Source organism: Arvicola amphibius, chromosome 3, assembly GCF_903992535.2.
Source record: "Arvicola amphibius chromosome 3, mArvAmp1.2, whole genome shotgun sequence".
NCBI lineage: Eukaryota > Metazoa > Chordata > Mammalia > Rodentia > Cricetidae > Arvicola > Arvicola amphibius.
In genome coordinates this window covers 156961305-156979767 of record NC_052049.1, presented here as the reverse complement: position 1 = coordinate 156979767, position 18463 = coordinate 156961305, and the positions used below count along the sequence as shown (strand labels likewise).

At 46.8% G+C, this 18463-nt stretch overlaps 1 protein-coding gene across 2 annotated transcripts in view; it reads right to left on the bottom strand.

Moving 5' to 3' along the window:
• The window catches only part of Rasgrf1 (Ras protein specific guanine nucleotide releasing factor 1), a 107615-nt gene extending 101295 nt beyond the window's left edge, over positions 1-6320 (bottom strand). For both annotated transcript variants that reach the window (XM_038323410.1, XM_038323411.1), the window contains exon 1: positions 6045-6320. In XM_038323410.1, coding sequence (XP_038179338.1) covers positions 6045-6320 — 276 coding nt within the window. The remainder of the gene's footprint in view (positions 1-6044) is intronic.
• Positions 6321-18463: the final 12143 nt, after the last annotated feature.

The following is an 18463-nucleotide window of genomic DNA, read 5'->3' as shown; positions in this document are numbered from 1 at the left end:
AGAACGGGGTAGACGTGTAGCTCAGTGGTAGAGCACTTGTCGAGCATGCTCAAGGGTCTTGGTTCAATTCCTACTACTGAAATTAAAGAGAAAGTAAAAGTGTAGACATTTTCATCTGCATTTAGAACATGTCGGAGCTGAGCTGAAGGGCATTTCATAATAACTTGTAGTGAAGGTCAAACGTTTTAAAGCATTAATATAGATGGTTTTTTTATGTGGAAGCCCAATTAATATATAAAACAGTTAAAAGCAGACCGCTTTGACTGATGTTGGGGTATGACCCCCCCAGGGCTCCTCAGAATGAGGGAGAAGAACAACAGATGAGAAGCCAAACGATCGATCTGTAAGGATGGTGGGCAAGAAGCTTCAAGTCTGCCCTGTCACATGGCTCTGGCAATTTCTCTGGGCTTCCCATCCTTGTCTGAAGCTGGAACAACAGTGCCTGGCTGGCAGTCTCAGCTCACACCCCGCTGCTGGCTGTTCTCAGAGCACACCAGGAAGAGGCTAACAAGTCATGCCAACTTGTGGTGAGTCTAATGGCAGGCTGACCCTAAGGGACCACACAGGGTCTACACAGCTGGCACAGTCTTCTGTCCTCCCCTACTGTGCATCTGCCCGGGACATCACCTCATTGCCTCTGCTCTAGGTAACAGGGAGGCTACCTGCCAAGCATCTGACCATGGCTTTTCATTGTGTCCATCCGTTTCTGCACATGTTCCTGCTTTTGTCCATTAGGCGCAAGGGTCACAGTCTCTATAAGCATCCTTTTCACAACTGACTAAAACTCTTTCCTGTCCCCCAGCATCTCCTGCTTGACCTCCTGAGACGGCACCATTTCTCACTGTCATGAGTCTCATCCCCCCTTAGTTGGCTGTTCGCTCATAACCAATGTCCTCGGGCATAATGTGGACATCATATTTTATCCCCACCTCTCCATTTCATCCAGTTCTTGCCAGTCCTCAACTAGGATCTCTTGATAAAGTCTATCAGACTTTCTCTGTCGCTCTCTATCTTCCTTCCTTCCTTCCTTCCTTCCTTCCTTCCTTCCTTCCTTCTTTCCTTCCTTCCTTCCTTCCTTCCTTCTTTCCTTCCTTCTTTCCTTCCCTTCCTTCAGGGCTCCACATTTGTGACCTGGGTACTTAGTTGTGTAATTCCTGTCTCAGCTGTCAGGCACTGCCCTGGCATCTGGATTTAGTGGGGAAAACATCCATCTCTAAGCTACCAGACGAGTACAGGAAATAATCATGGACTGTAGTTGCAGGTATAAATGAAGAAGCTAGACACACCACCATGGCTGGAGCTGGGGCTGTGCTGGCTCCTGGATAGGGGAGAGGTGTCTTCTCTTCTGAGAGGTCACTTTTAGGCTAAGACCTGCGAGGAGACTAGAGGCCACATCCCACAGGTGTGGGCTGTGGTGAAAGTCGCTATGTCAGAGGGAAAAGCTGTGCCTTGAGAGCAGGAAAAAAAAGCTGTAGAGGATGAGGGGTTGTGACCTGAGCAAGAAACAGAGGGAGAAGGGGTGGTAGGCTTGGATTAGAGGAGCCAGCAGACTTGTGCTCCAGGGATCTAGTCAATGACTGGCAGGAGGAGGAATTTGAATGCCCTCTGGGTAAGAAATTTGAAAGTCCAGGTAATGGATGTAGCAGTTACCCTATGCTGATCAACACTTAATGTAGAAGCAAATCAGAACAGAATATCACAGCTTATGAATATGTGCAAATAGTGTTACGTGTCAATCACAAAGGTTAAAAGTGACATAAATACAAAAAGGGAAGAACACTGGGACTGTTTGTTCCCTAGAGGGGGACCTGGAATAGGATGTGGTGGATGGAGATGAGGTTGAGTTCCTAACCACAGAGGGGCTGGTGAGAGAGTCCTCTAGGGGCTCTTTGGGAGGGAGCCAGGATTTCTTGTCCTTGGTGGGTACTGTGTGGGACACAGCTCTGTGAGTGCTTAGAGCGTAATGTTCTCTCCTCGGCACCTGTGGGATCGGAACCTGGCTCAGTGTGACCAGCCTGAGCAAATCAACGACAGTAAGATTTTGAGCTTAGGTTTACATATCATCTGTCCCTGACCCTTGCCCTACTGCCAGCAAGCGTGTGGCAGGGAGCGGAGCCTTCTTTGTCCCATTCTTATGAGAGGCATCCTCGGGGAGCCACTTTGGTCTTATTTTTGCTGAGAGGTAGGGTGGGGAAAGGAGTGCCCTACACGGTGACTCCAGGGCCAGTGACCACATGTGCTGGCACCCCAGCTCAGCCTTGCCAGCTCACTGCAGGCAGGAGCCCTCGAGTTGGAGCTGCCCTCAGCCGTGGCTTTCTTAGACCACAGGAAGTTGGGTGTGAAGGGTGTTGCCTTTATAGCAGCCTCATTCTCTCACACCCTGGCTGCCTCTTTTTCTGGCTGGTGCAGGAGTTTAATAGGTTCCAGCTCTGGAGGGTGGGGAGGCTGGTATAGCTGAGGAGAGGGGAAGCCAGAGGGGCGAGTTTCATTTTCGCTGCTATGGGGAGTGGCCACTGCAGAGTCTGTCTCCTCACCTGTAAACCTGGTGCATTCAATATACCAGGGCAACCAGGAATGTTCCCTATAGATTAGGACCTTGAGTAGCACTTCATTTAGGAAATAACACTGGCCTGGGGGAGAAGAGCTGTTCTGGGAGGTTCCCAGCTCATTGAGCCTAACCCTACCTATATCAGGTTCAGAGGCTTTGGCATCTGTGTGGATCCTTTCTCTCTCTAGGGAATCAGAAGACACCTTCTGTACACATTTGGGCTCTCCTGGTTGGAGGGAGTGCAGTCAGTACTGGGGTTGGTTTGGAAAGATCTCTTACCAAGAACCTGGCATTAGAAGTTTTATTTCAGGTGGTTGGGAAAAGCCACTGTGGATGACTTTATTCAGAAGCAGGGTTTGGAGCCCCCAGGGCCAATCTCTAGGCATGCTGAACCCAGGATCTGAGTTCATATCACCCAGGCCTTGGGGTGTAATTTCAGGGACAGGAGGAGAGGAAGTCAGAGCTGTGTAAGCAGAGGCTGGGTGGAGGGGTGCCCAGCAGCAGCCAAGGAGGGTGGGGACAAGATGTGTCTATGTCATTTCAGGAGACCACAGGGACCCAGCCCAGAGCCAGTGTGGGACAAAAATCCTCTTGCTTTAAATATAGTCCGACCAATCTAGGTACAGCGGGTGAGAGGGCGTCAGATCAGCCTTGGCTCTTGCTGTCCAGCAGGCCAAGCTCTCCACATGGTGTGGTATACCTCCTGATTTGTTTTTATCTTCCCTAGGATCCCAACATCTGCATCATCAGCTTCTGAGACCTAGTGCCCAGCACTCAGTCAGTCCTCAGGACATGACGTATGGGAGCAACATATGACACCTCAGACATGTGCAGCTCAAGAAGTATTTTTTGTGCATCTGCTCGGTTCCTAGCTCAGACTCAGTCTCTATTCCTATGGGTTTAGACTTGGGCAAAAATGAAGTCCCCTTAAAACTGAGTGCCACCAGATGCACCAGCTGGTCTTGCCAAACTGATTCCATTTTCTAGGCTCGTTAATTTGGGTGCTTTCACATGCCCAGTGAGTATGAAGTCAAGGTTTGTTTGAGATCTAAACTTGGTCACAGAGTGGCCTGAGGTGTCTGTCACCTTACTCTCTAGTTTATTCTATGGGGTGTGCTCTCCCAAGAGAAACAGGGAAGCAGCTCTGAGGGCCACAGATTTTACCAAAGAGCTGAGGGGTGAGCGTGAATTTTGTACACAAGAATGGGTCAGAGCAGTGGGAACTATGATTCCATAGCTGCTAAACTTACTCTGGAGCTGAAGGGAACTTGGATATGAGTGTGTGGATAAAGCAGGAGTCTTTAACAAGAACCCCCCAAACCCCACAGCAGATCATCACCCGCTGCTCCCCATTTGCCCTCTTCTCTTAATAAGCCCCAGTGACTGAGAAGTTCTGGGAAAAGGCTCAGCACATGTGTGCAGGATGCTAACTGGCCTGCAGTCCCATCTGTCCCATGGTCAGTGTCCAAGATGAGAGCTGGCTGACGTGGACTCAGTGTGGGACCATATTTTCAGTAGTTTTTAAGACACTGGGTCAATTCTAGGTCTTATTCTGCCAGACTCCTTGATGTTGGACAACTCCCTGTCTGTCTATGGTCCTCAGTTTCTCAGCCTGAAAGAAATGGGAAAGGTGGATTGACAATATAATTCTAATCCAGCTAGGATCCCACTTAATTGTATTGTGAGAATCTTTTCATACACATAATTTGGCTGTGTGTTCCCAAAGCCCTAGGGAAGGTCCGTGCCACTACCTTTTGTATTCAAAAGAGGTTCAGAGGACGCCTGTGTTAAGCGAAGCCACACAGCCCAGAAACCATTCAGCTGAGATTCAACCTCCAGCTTGTCAGTTTTCTAGTTCAGGGAACCTGAGAGCAGATGCTTTGGACCTCAACCAATTTAGCTTCCCTGCTCCCCCTGCCTTCCTTCCCACCCAGGAACTCAGCTCCTACTGTGCTGTAGGGAGCTGGGGCATGGAGGGAGCCCTGACTGAGGGTGCAGTCACCTGGTAGATACAGGTGTGCGGTGGCTGTAGACAGCAAGTGGATAAGAGAGGCTGGCACCTGGGTCTGACTTTTCTAGCTGAGCCCAGGAGGCTCCATTTGGCTATTAGCTAAAGGAACTGCTATTCCTTGCCATCAGGGAGCCCCTGTCTGGCCTCCTGATTGGTCACTCTCAGAGTCTTCCCTTTTCCGTCAGAAATTGTCACCTAACACTGGGGGCTGAGTGCAAGGCATAAAGAGACTGAAGGGACAGAGTATGAAGGTACAGAGTGCAGATCTCTGTCCTAATTAGGGAGGAGACTTCAAGGGAGGATTTCATCCCAGTCAATTCAATAGCCACCAGGCTGTATGCTTTTGAGATCCCCGTGTTGTCTTCCCAGAACCTTGGGTGGCTTTGACTCCTGCTATGACACCGGGCAAGAGAAAATAGCTCTATTCCTGGGCCTCAGTGTCCCCGTCTAGGCAATAGCCAGGTGGCTGAGCCCCATGGATGCCAGGCCTCTCCCCGTGATGACATTTTTGGATACACTGTCATGTACTTTTTCTTTTCTTTCTAGAGGCCAGGGACCAGATGCCTTGGGAGAGACATCAAGCTTAAAGATAGCTCTCTCTGTCTGAGTGTTCCCACTGGGCGGCTGCAGGTGACCCTCCTCCCTCAATGCTCTTCTTTCAGGTCCAGGCCCAAGGCAGATCGCGGCCTGGCCCTTTAGCCCTGTTGTTTGGGCAACGCCAGCGAGAGAGTGAAGGAGCGCCGCGCTACAGCGGCGACTGCGGCGGACGCGGCGGCGCAGGGGGCGGGGGAGGAAAGCAGAGCCCACTTGTCCCACGGCTCCGCAGCAACCCTGGCCCTGGTCCCGGCGCATCATAGCGGTCTTTGGAACCCTGGGGTTCGTTAGCGGTGCCAGAACCAGCTGGGAGCAGCACACCATCACTCAGTCGCACAAACGACCCCCCTCCCCCCAGGCCCCGCAATCCCCAACTCGGCCAGGCTAGCACAGGTTATTCTTCGTCCCTAGCTGCGGAAGGCAAGGTACGGCGATGCTCCGACGTCTGTCTCACCCTTCCCAAGCCTAAATTCAAGGAATTTCACGTCTCAGGCAGAAGATTACGGCTATCAAGGCTGCGGTGGGGGTGGGGATGGGGTTAGGGGCACCATTTTGGGTCGGACATTGATCAGATTCCTCACCCGTGTCGGCCCTTTGGACCCCATCTCCATCGGTATCTCCAAGTTTCAGCCTCCCTGTCCCCGCCCACTACGGGGCTCACCCCGCCAAGGGCGGCTGCAGCTCCCAGCAGCGCCCAACCCGCAGTCCCTGCCCGCCCTAGGGTCACCCTCCCAGTTCGGTCCAGTCGGTCCTGCCAGTGGAAGATGCTGAGCGCGCCCTAGATGCTTAGAGTAGAAGGGTCAAAGTTCGGCCACCGAAACAGGGTGGAAGGCCCTGAACCTGCAGGGCCACAGCAGGGGCGCGGGAGGTCAGGACGTGGAGCTCCCTCACCTGTTTCTCAGCCGGCTCCTTAGCAGAGACCGTGGGCTTGGGGGAGGGCGCGCGGTCGCAGACGCAGCCCTCCAGCAGGTAGAGCCCCGAGGGCCGAGAGCTTGAGTCGCTTTCGAAGTAGAAGAGCAGATTCTGCAGCAGCGCGAACCACTTGGTTTGCCATTTTGTGTTGTCCGAACTCCGCTTGCTCAGGTAGCCTTTGCGTGTGCCGTCCTTGCGCGCCAGCAGTCCCAGGGACGCGACGTGGCCATCGTTCAGCCGGATCCCTTTCTGCATGGTGCTCGGAGGCCAGCGAGACCCCACGCGCTTACATCTTCTTCGCGCGGCACCCGGCAGCCCCTCGTCGGTGCGCGCAGCGCTGCCTCTCTCAGGCGCTCGCTGGATCGCTCCCTCTCTTTCCCCCACCCCAACCCCCTCAAGATTTACACTCCAGGACCTGGCGCCGAGCTAGGATTTCTTGAACCTAGAAGGACCATTCCTTGCTGGAACCTATTCTCCTCTCCGCAGAGCCCCAGGGCCCCAGGAGATGTCGACCGACCCTCCCCCAGCAAACTGAGGGACGGGCGGTCTGCGCGCTGGCTAGGGGCAGGCGGAGTCATGTGACGCCGATCCCTCGAAGAGCCCGTTTCAGCAGCGCGGACAGGGACACACGCACGCAGCCCCGCCGAGGCGCAGAGCCGCACGCAGGCTGCACCTTGGCGCCTCCTCCCCCTCCCTGGACACATACACACACACACACACACACACACACACACACACACACACACACTCCTCGTCCTCACACACTCTTCGTCCTCCCTCCCTGTCCTCTTCTTCTGCACTTCGGGTGTTCTAAACCAAATCAGATCAATTTTCGTTTAATCCAATGGAACCCCGGAGACTCACCATCCCTGGAGTTTGCGTTCTTTGTGCCCAGCCGCGGCGCACTCTAGACCTAGGGTAAGCCCCATTTGTCATTTTGTCTCCTAAAGCCTCCCCTCACTTCCCTTCCCTACTTTATTTTTCTAATCCAAGGTGGACGAATAAGAGAAAGCGAAGGAATGGAATATGTTCTAGCTTTTGCATAACCGTTCGGGTTTCTCTCCTTTCAGTTTCTAGCCCTATTCCCCCACGGCTTCGCCAGCGATCTGAGAATATAGGGGGTGAGGTTGGGAGGCTAGAGGTGACCGTTTATTTTGTTTCATTTTGAATGTTGCCATAATTGCCAGCGTCACCCGGTGAACCCTAAGGTCTGGCTGGCAAGCCGCTGCTGGGAGTTTTCAGCAAATACCCCTGAAGCCTGAAGGCGGGCTTCAAACGCAGGCGCCGGGGACCATGGGAGCCTTCAAATAGCTGCGCTGGCGCAATGATACCTTAATGATAGATTTTCCGTTCTTATTTTTAGCTCCCATTCGCCTACACAGTTACACGGCATTTATCCGAGAACGTCACAGCGCCCGCATGCTGCACCGGCAGAGCGCGCGGGCTGCCGGGCCAGCCTGGTGCTGGCGCGGGGAGCGCGCACCGCGGTCTGCCGCAGAGGGCAGCGGCCTCGCTGAGACCTGAGATTGGGAGCAGCTCCCGGCGCTGACAGTTTGCAGCCGGGACAGGTGTCCGTGCAGCCCTCTGGAGGAAGAACACCATCTTTCCTCACAGAAGCCCTTCTTCCTTTCCCTTTTAGAGCACACACACACACACACACACACACACACACACACACACACACACACACACACCATGCATCATGGTCTGGAATGGAAAGCTGTCCCTATTCAGGACATAGTGGTCCAGGCCCTTGTTCCTCTGTAGCGCTTAATTTTTTTCCGCAGGTAATCAAAAGAAAAAAAAAGGCAGAGAGCTAAAGCCCCCTTAGGCAGCCTTGACTTGCTCAAGAAAGATCTTGTGGGAAGTTGTGATTCTTTTTACATGTTATCTAACTTTCTTATTTCTCCTCACTTGCTCTTCTCCTCCTTCCCACCAAGACCTTCTCTTCTTTTCAGACACGACGTTATTATATCGCCCATGCTGGCTTGAATCCTCCCCGCCTCAGTGTCCTGCGTGCAGGCACATGCCCAGTTTCCCCTGCCTTCTCCATGGAGGCAGAATGTCCAGGATTGGGGTTTTTATGTGAATTCCTATTAGGAAGCCTCTTACAGAGGAGGTCAAGGAAAAGCCCTGATAAAGGGCACTGTTACAAGCACTTTGCCTCAGTTAAGACATTACACCTTCCCTAAAGCCTTCTGAATAGGTTGGGCTTTGGTTCAATCGCTTATTACTGCTTTCATGGAATGTGGCAGAGGTGGGATTTGAACCAGGTTGGGGTTTATATAGTATAGGATTTAGGGTTGCATCAAGGTTGGCGTTCATCCCACCAAGAAACACGATAGGGAAAGAGGGTATCTCTAGGTGAGCTGGAGCCAAGGTTTAGCGAGTGTGGCAGGCAGACCCACAGTACATGCTTCTTCTGAACCTGGGCTGCAAGTTTATGAGCAGGTTATGCGCTTTCACACACATTTTTATCTCAGGAGCTTGGGAGACTCCCTAATATACGGCAGAACCGGTGATGCTGCGTGGGGCACACCGATCGCCTGGGATTGCTGTCAGAGCGTACATTCTCATTCCGGGTGGAGGTGGGCAGGGTTTGAGGACATTTCTGACAAGTCTGCCAGCGATGCGGCCTTACTGCTCTGCAGCTCATTTATTAGATGTTGGGCACTCAGGAGGTAGGAGAGGATGGGACTCATGCATTTGTTCGCTCACTCACACGTCTTATTCTGTCGCCTGGGCCCTGGAGACACGATGATAAGAAAAACAGTCCCTGCCTTCTGGAGCTTGCACGAGCTTAGGAACTCCTTTGCCCTGTGGCTCCTAGGAGAGCCAGAGGAAAATCCACTTTCTCATGGGGCACGGGAAGACACGCTAACCAAAAGTGCCTGTCAGGATCAGAATTGAGCCCACTTCAGAGGCTCTGAACTCCGGTGTACTTTAGAGATTTAAAGTCTGTGTTCAGGCCTTCCTCCGGGTCAGTGAAGTCAGAATTACTGAGGCTGGACATGCCTGTCCTACTTAGGAGCTTCTGCGAGGTGCCCACACGAAGCCAGAGCCAAAAGCCACTGAATCTTGGGCCAGAAAGATCCCCCTGCCTCCTCCTGCCTGGGTCAGCATTGGAGCAGTGGAGGAGTCACTTGCTCTTGCTAATGCTGGGATTCTGGGATTTCTTGGTGAGATAAACCATGCTGGGAGGGTGGCCCTGGCTCCTGTTGTGTTAGAGGGAAATGGTCAGCGTCCCACCTGGCAGTTTGATTACTCTTATCTAAGTGGTGTGAATATTGTGTGTGTGATTCACCACAGGCAGAAACCCGAGTCTTACCTTTGGCCTCTTGGCAGTCATTGGCCTGGAATCAAGTTCAAGGCTCTTGGAAGCCACTTAATGATATTGGTTAAGGCATTATCATTTATGAAGCTGGTCATTCCTTGCCTAGTACTAGAGGTGCCAGAAAGAAGGTGGGCATGTGTTGTGTAGTTAATTCTTCTGTAGTTAATTCTCTCTAAGAGGGAGGAGGACGGCTCCTAAGACCCAAGAAGTCCAAGAAACTTACAAGGCTCTTCTCCCAGTCACTGTTTTATTGCTGAAGACATACCATGACCAAGGCAACTCTTATAAAAGAATAGTAGTACTCCATTGTGTAACTGTACCACATTTTCCTTATCCATTCTTCAGTCGAGGGGCATTTAGGTTGTTTCCAGGTTCTGGCTATAACAAACAATGTTTCTATGAACATAGTTGAGCACATGTCCCTGTGGCACAATTGAGCATCCTTTGGATATATACCCAAAAGTGGTATTACTGTGTCTTGAGGAAGGTTGTTTCCTAATTTTCTGAGGAATCGCTACACTGATATCCAAAGGGGCTGTACCATCTTGCACTCCCACCAGCAATGCAGGAGTTTTCCTTTCCCCTCACATCTTCTCCAGCTTAAGTTGTCATCAGTGTTTTTGATCTTGGTCATAGAATGTTATTTTTTTCCTTTATACATGCCTTGCAAATTTTTTCTAGATATTTTTAATTTAGTGGCTGCTATTGGGAACATGTGTTTTCAACTTAATGAATTTTGTGAGATGGGGGTTTGCTGGGCTGTGTAGGCTGGGCTCAAACCTGGAGATTCTCCCTCTCCACTCTCACAGTAGCTGAGATTACAGGCACATCCCCTCACACCTTGCTTCTTAAAAGTGAACATTTTAGCATAAAAAGTTATTGCTATTTATGTATTAATTTTAAGTTACTACTATAAATTGAATTTTCTGATTTTAAAAAATTTTAGCTCATCTGTTTAAATTTGCTAGTTAAATGAGTGGAATATATCAATGTATTTTTAAAACACAGAAATGATATAGTATCTTTTAGACAAGCGCCACTTAAACATGAAAGATTTTTATATTAATTTATTTAGCGTATCTTTTCTTGAGTCAGTCTTGGTGACATAATTTCCAAAATTGTTTGTTTCCACTTTTCAAGTTATTATGTTCACTACCAAATACTGTCTTTTTATTCTAATTTTCTCCATTTGGGTCACTTCCTCATTTAATATGCTGATTTTGTTTTCATGGAATCAGTCTTTTCTTATGAACGTTTGACTTAAGATTAAGATGTTCAACCACTTATTGATTCTACTCCTTCGTAACTCATCAACATAGCCCTTATCTTTATTATTTTCCCCTCTATCTCTTGAATGCACAGCTTATTTTATTTTCATGATTTCTTGTTTAAGTAACAATAGTGTTTAAGGCTGATTTTTTTTTCTTGTGTGGACTGATTCTGCCTCTTCCCCCAGATCTATAAGATTGTTGCATAAAACAGATGCAAAGGTATGGCTATCTAAATCTCCAGTTATCACTATAGTGAAAGAGTCAGAAATGAATTTATCCTTTAGGTGGATAGTTACCATATGACTGTTTTACTATTTTGTGGGGGGCAGGGTCTCACCACATGGACCTTACTAGCCTAGAACTTCCTTTGTAGACCAGTCTGGCTGGTCTACAAAACAAAAGATATATACAAAGAGATAAAGAGAGAGACTAGGCAGAATCAAAGAGATCCCATGTAGCTGCTGAAGTAGACAGATGCTGGACCCTTACCAGTAAGCCATAGCCTCGTGTTGATACACAGATTAATAGAAATGAGTTAATTTAAGATATAAGTGCTAGTTAGTAAGAAGCCTGAGCTAATAGACCAAGCAGTGTTGTCATTTATATAGTTTCTGTGTGATTATTTGGGTCTGGGCAGCTGGGAAATGAATGAGCAGTCTCCATTTACAGCTGGCCTTGTACTCACCAGGACGTACCTGCCTCTGCCTTCCTAGTGCTGGGATTAAAGGAAGACATGCACTACTATGCCTGGCCATCTAGTGTGATTGAATGCCTGTTGACAGCCCACACCAAGTTTTTGTATGCTTTGCTTATCTCTGGCTCTGTTGCATTGCACGCAGAGAGTGTACTCTGTGTGATTTTACACATATTGAAATCGATGGCTGTTTTTGTTGTGCTGTGCAGCTGGTCCATTTGTGATTGCTCAAGGGATTCTGGGAAAGACACACCTCAGGTTCACAGGGTTTGGAGATTGACATAAATCTAGAAGCTCAGTTCAGTAAATTACAAGACACGACACAGCTCTAATTGTGACCCGTGGTCAGCATCACTACCTGGCATCTGTGAGCAGAAGTGGCAGAAGCGCATGGGAGCTCTGAGGGAAACTGGTGTTCTCTGTTAATGCCACCAGTGTCCTGGTGGTGCAGGAACTTGCTAGGGTCCTGAACTCAGTTGCAGACTAGGACGCAAACATGGGGTAGTCAAAAGAGCATCACCTTGCTCATGCGCTCCCAAGCTCTGATCCCACCAGACTCAAACGTCTGGTGCTGTATTTAGCACATTACCTGCTGCAGTTTGCACATCTTCTCTCAATTTAATCACCATTGTTGTGGCATTAAGGTGTGAACCCTTTAAGAAGTGTTGTGCCATGTGGACTCTGCTCTTATAAGCAGATTAACACTGTTATCAATGGGAGTGGGTGAATCATCCCAGGGATGGGCTCTGGGGAAAAGGAGTGGGTTTGACACATGTTTCTGTGTCTCATATATGCTTTCTTGCCTTCATACCCTGTAATGACCAACACAAAAGGCCTTTGCCAGATGCTGGTCCACGGTTTGCCCTTCTTAGTCTCTAGAACTGTGAGTCAAAATTCTGTTGTTTCTAAGTTACCCACTCTGGCTTTCTGTCATGGCACTCAAGAGTGGACTAATTCATTCCCTTTACATCCACACAGCACAGTGCCTTCCAGTGACCTGCTGATATGACCACCCAGTCCATCCAAAACCCAGAGCAAAGAACTCAGAGATGACTGAGCCAACTGTAGCTCCCACTAAATGAAGAAAAACTAAACACATCCCCATTGATCACAGCTGATACAGGGAGAGGGTAGTGCATTCATCAAATGCAGCGAGCCTGTGTCAGTGTCCCTGCCTGCCACCGCAGGCTTAGCCTGAGCTCCTCTCCACTCAGCCCTGTGGCCCTGGTTTTAGTCTCTGGTCTCCCTTAGACAAAAGGCTTCTGTTGGGTTTGGCTAAAGAGGAACAATTTCCTGGACTAAGTGGGGGGAGAGAGAGGTTGGTGTTGCAGCCTTATTGCTTAGTGCTCACCCCCTGTACTATCTCTATGCTTCAAGCCCTGTTCTCCACCCTTCTGTTCAAGAGGAGGGGAGGAACTTATCCCTGGGCACTGTGATGGCTTCAGTGTTTCTGTCCTTCTTGTTCAAATCTTTTAAAATTGCCTTCCATAAGCTCTTTTTTGTTTGTTTTTGAAGTGGAGTTTCTCTGTATCGTCCTGGCTAGCCTCAAACTTGCTCTGTAGACCAGGCTGGCCTTGAACTCAGAGATCCACCTACCTGCCTCTGTCTTCTGAGTGCTGGGATTAAAGGCATGACGACCACTACCTGACTCATAAACTGTCTTGATTACCAGTTCCAATGCTCTATTTCATGTTGGAACTTAACTTGTACCGAGCTGCTAAGAAATTCAGACAATTCATCCCTAACTTTCTACCATTTGGGTGCAACCGTGACACACTCAAGGTCATAGAAGTCATGGCTAGCTAGACCTTCATCCAGGACCCTAGCGCTTCAGTCTGCCATTCTTGTCTTTCCATTGTTCACACTTTTGGATCAAATTGTGTTACATATACAGAGTTGACTTATAAGCACAGAATAATATAAAAAATAATTCCAAGATTTGCCACCCCCTTCATTGGAGTCAGGCCCAGCTAATCTGATCTTTTGAATCATTTTAGGAGAGTAGGAGGGAGGGAGGCATATGTGCACTGTTTCTCATTTAGATTCAACAGTCTCTCTTCTTTCTTATCTGTATTTTCTACTTTTTAAAATTAAAAAGCGATGAGTTAAAAAAAAGAAATAATAAGACAGGGATGTGCAAAGACTTTTGAGAAAATATTTCAGTCAAAAACTTTTGGAGGGCTGGTGTGACGGCTCAGCAGGTGAAGGTGCTTGCTGCTGAGCTAGACAACCTGAATTTGATCCCGGAGCTTGCTTGGTGGAAGGAGCGAACCAACTCCCACCAGCCGTCCTCTGGCTTTCACGCTTGTATCCCCTCCCCTTGTGTGCTAGATTTTCAAGTCTAAATAGTCTACCCACTGGTGTCCCTCCCTGCTGTGGGTCTGGCTTCTCTCCAGAGGTAAGAACAATAGCTTCTGATAATAGCCCCTGAGCTACTCTTAGGATGAAATTTGAAGTCACCTGAACACTATTCAAGGCTCAGGCATCTTCTGCTCTGCACCATCTGTTGGGTTCACGAGGAGCTCTGTGAGCTCTTTCAGTCCCGGGCCCATTCAGGACTCTAGTATTTGTACATGCTGTTTCCTCTGTCCAAAGCAAGGGTCCCTCACATCAGGCATTACCTTTCACCTGCAGCTCATCCCATCTTTCTTAGAATCACCTTTCCCATCTGCACCTTGCTACCCTGCTTTCTGACAATGAGGTCTTGGTGGTTTCTGAGGATTGTACTCCAGCATCTTGACAATGTAGCATGGGAAAATGGTGGGGCTACTGAGGCTGTCCGAACCTCCTGTACCGAGAAGCCGATGTGTTTCCCAAGATTTGGGAAATTTTGTTATTATTGTATTGAGTAGATTTTTCTATGTTCCCCTTTTAATCTCAGTGGCTTCTCCCTTTGATTCTTGTTCTCTTTCTCTCTCTAAGTTTCATTTGTTTTATTGATTATTAGATGTAGCATTTTCTCCATCCTGGACATTTTTGTTTTCATGTGGTCATCTTCTCTATTTTATACTGTCCTTTTTATTTGCAATATCTCAATGGTTTTTTTTATTAGATTAATCTGAGGTCATTGATCACTTTTACAAATAATCTTTTGAGCTCTTCATCAGGCATTCAATCCATTTCAGTCCCTACATAGTCAAGGCCTTATGAACTTTTGGAGGGCTCACAAGTTGGTTGTTTTTTTTTTTGTGTGTGTGTGTGTTGTGTTGTGTTCCTGTGATGCAGTTTTCACATCTGTTGGATAACCCTTCTGTTGTCATGGAAGAATCTTCTTAGTGAAGAGCCTACTCTTTTCTACTCATGGGCATGTGTGCTTGTTTGTGCATGTGTGTGCACATATATGTAAACATGGAGTTGACATCAGCAAGCTTCCCTGATTGCTCTCCACCTTGATCATTGAGGTAGGCTGTCTCAAATGAATACACTTTACCAACATGTAAAGTCTGGCAAACTAACTTTCTTTTGAGATTCCCTGTCTTTGCCGTTGGAACACCAGAATTACAAATGTGCTGCCACATTTGAGTAGCATTTCCAAGGTCTGACCTCCGAGCCTCATGCTTGTAAGCTCTTTGTTCCCTTGAGCCATCTCCCCAGCCCAAGCAGCCCACTCCTGAAGCACCTCAGTCCCCAGTACCATTTATGGATGAGTTTTCTGCTTCATAGCTCCAGCTGGAAGCTGTGTAGTTGGAGCAGTGTGGGGCTTTCTTCATTTCACCAAGTCACCCATGCTGGGTGGGTGAAAACTGGGAGAAAAGCCAGGATAGTCTCAGGAAGATGTCCAGGGCTCCACTTGGGCTATGAGACCTAGGGTTCCCTTGGCCTTGTTCCCTGATAGAAAAGGTTTCTCTCATTTCCTTTTCATAGGGTTCACCTTTGCAGTGGAAACAAGTCCTTTCTTGGTTCCTACTCCGTCTTCCAAGTCTCCTATCTTCTAGCACAAAAACTGGATAATAGGGAAAATATGCCAAAAAGTACATGGTATCTGAAAATAGTGGTGAGAGTATGGGGAAAAGGATAAAATATTTGCTTATTTTTTGATGATGATGATGATGATTGTTGACAGAGGTTTCTGTCCTGCCTAGTCCCACAGTCATTCACTCCCAAAGAAATACACAGAGGCCTACATTGATTACAAACTGATTGGCCTATTAGCTCAGACTTTCTTATTAACTAACTCTTTCATTGTACATTAAGCAATTATTCTTGTCTGTGTTAGCCACATGGCTTAGTAGCTTTATCAGCGAGGCATTCTCATCTTGCTTCCTCTGTGTCTGGGTGAGTTCTCCTGTCCTCATCACCCTGCCTATACTCCCTGCCTGGTCGCCCCACCTACACTTCCTGTCTGGCTACTAGCCAATCAGCATTTTATTAAAGCAATACAAGTGACAAATCTTTACAGGGTACAAGACCATTGTCCTGCCTGTATATGTGTTGCTTTTATTGGTTAATGAATAAAGAAGTTAGCTTAGCCTGTGATAGGGCAGAGTAAAGTTAGGCAGGGAAATTAAACTGAATGCTGGGAGAAAGAAGGCAGAATCAGTGAGAAGCCATGGAGCCTCCAGAGGAGAAAGATACAAGCCGCCAGTCAGAATCTTGTCGGTAGGTCATGAGCCTTGTGGGTAAAATATAAAATAATAGAAATGGGTTGACCAAAGATATAAGAGCTAGCTAGAAATGCACTTAAGCTATTGGCCAAACAGTATTGCAAATAATACAGTTTCTGTATGATGATTTCGTGTCTGGGCAGCCGGGAACAAAAAGTGATAGATGATGATGATGGTGTTGTTCTCTCTCTCTCTCTCTCTCTCTCTCTCTCTCTCTCTCTCTCTCTCTCTGTATGTGTGTATATAAGGATACCTATGGAGGTTAGAGACATCAGATCCCCAGGAGCTAGAGTTGTGGGGGGTTGTGAGCTGTCACGTGGGTGATGGGAGCCCAACTTGGGTCCTTTGTAAGTGCAGTACTCGTAACTACTAAGCCATTTCTCCTTAGTATTATTTAAATATTATTTAAAATAGATGCTACTTATCAAGCTGAGACTGTATCTCTGAAGTTTTCATTTCTGGAAAGATCTTTTTATTCAAAATGATAAAATGGCGAATTTTATCAAATGATTTTTTTCTGTATATTATTATTAAAAATTTAATTTTCTAACCCTATAAATATGATAGATAATAAATATGTCACATCATTCATATGACTGATAAACTTTTGTTACTGAGCCAACATCAAAGATTGCAAAGAAAAATCCTAAGAAACTAACTCCATTTAGTAATTACTGAATGAAAGAGTTAAGTTTCATTAAGTGGTAGATTTCATTGTGAACAATTTTGCCAATAATACAATAAAATGGATGGGATAAAAGCATGCCATTGAATAAATCCTACATTCCACGGAAAACAAAACAAAGCCCAAACCAAAATGCTCGCTCCCAGAACACTGTGGAAATCCGAGCATCTTTGTCTGCTGGATCCTGTCTCCATCTGCTCATGTGCACTTTGGAAAGGCAGCTGTGTCAGGTGGAGTTCTGTGTGGTAAAAAGGTCTTTTTTCCTTTTCTTTTTAAAATAATTGTAAAATTCTTCACTGATAATATTATAATGAAGAAAAATGTTATAGAAGTCAGAGATAAAAGAATGAGGCAGATACTAAAAGAAAATCCTAAGACACTTCATTTAGTACTAGTTTGTATAGATTGCTGAATTCTATGTATTAGTATTTTATCAAAGATTTAAAATTTTGTACTCATAGATTGTATTTCTTTATTCTTTTTGAACTTCATTTGTTTGACTTTGCTATCCTGGTAATGTTGGTATTAGGGAGTGATTGAGAAGTTGTTCCTAATCTGTTTTCTAGACTATATTGTGTAGAACAAATGTTAATTTTTCTTTAAATAATTAATGTGATGTTGGAAGCCTTACTTTCTCATAAAGGAAGAAAAAAAGTAAAGGATATACAGGCTAGGAAGGAAGAAATGAAACCGTACTTATTTTCAAGTCACATGATAAGCTATGTAGAAACATTTCAAGGAGTCTACAAAGTAAAACCAAAATACCAGAATGATGAGGTCAGCAAGGAGGCAAGCCAAAGTACAAACACAAACATCAATATCACTTTATGTAGTAGCAATAAACACACAAAAACCAAAATTAAAAATACAAGAACTTGAAAGGGGTGGCTCATTGGTTAAAGTGCTGACTGTGCATGTAAAGACCCGACTTCCATTCCTAGCACCGGTGTAGAAGATTGCTCGACAGCTGTGTGCAGCTGTAATCCATCCCAGTGCTGTGCACAGCTGTAATCCCAGTGCTGTGCACAGCTGCCATTCCAGTGCTGGGGAGGTGGAGACTTGCTTGCCATCCAGTCTAGCCAAATTGATGAGCTCTTGGTTTAATAAGTGACCTCATCTCAAAAAATAAAGTGGATGGTGATTGAGGAAGGTACACCACATCAACCTCTGGTCTACACACACACACACACACACACACACACACACACACACACACACCAATTCAATATTATTTATAATTGCTCAAAAATGAATTTCTTAGGTATAACTGCAACAAAATACATAACAGAACCAAGCAGCTTAAAGTGTAGAAGCTAACTGAGGAAAGAAAATACCTAAATAAATGAAGCCTTATTGTGTTCCTGGGTTTAAAATTTCAGCCGGCTTAGGATGTCAGTTCTTCATACAGTTCTAAAGCAATTCCCAGAAAAGTTGCGGCAGAATTTTTTTTTATCATAGATAAGAGAATTCTAAAATATGTACTTAGAATAGCTGAAGAAATTCAAACAACAAAAAAGGATAAAGGTGTCAGGAATCTCTCCAGGTGTCACCCAGCTGTACCATATTGGTGGAAGGATGAACCAGGGATCAGTGAGACTGAAGAAAGATCCTGGAAGCGGATCCAGACAGACGTAAGAGCACTTGAGGATGGCAATTCTTCAGTGAGGGGGCTGGAGCAATCAGATCCCCGTGGGCAATTATATAAATCTCTGGCTAAACCTCCCTATATGCAAAAATCAACTCAGAATGGATCCCAGATGCAAATGCAGTGTGAAAACTCTGAAGCAGAGAATCAAATCGTTGGGACCGA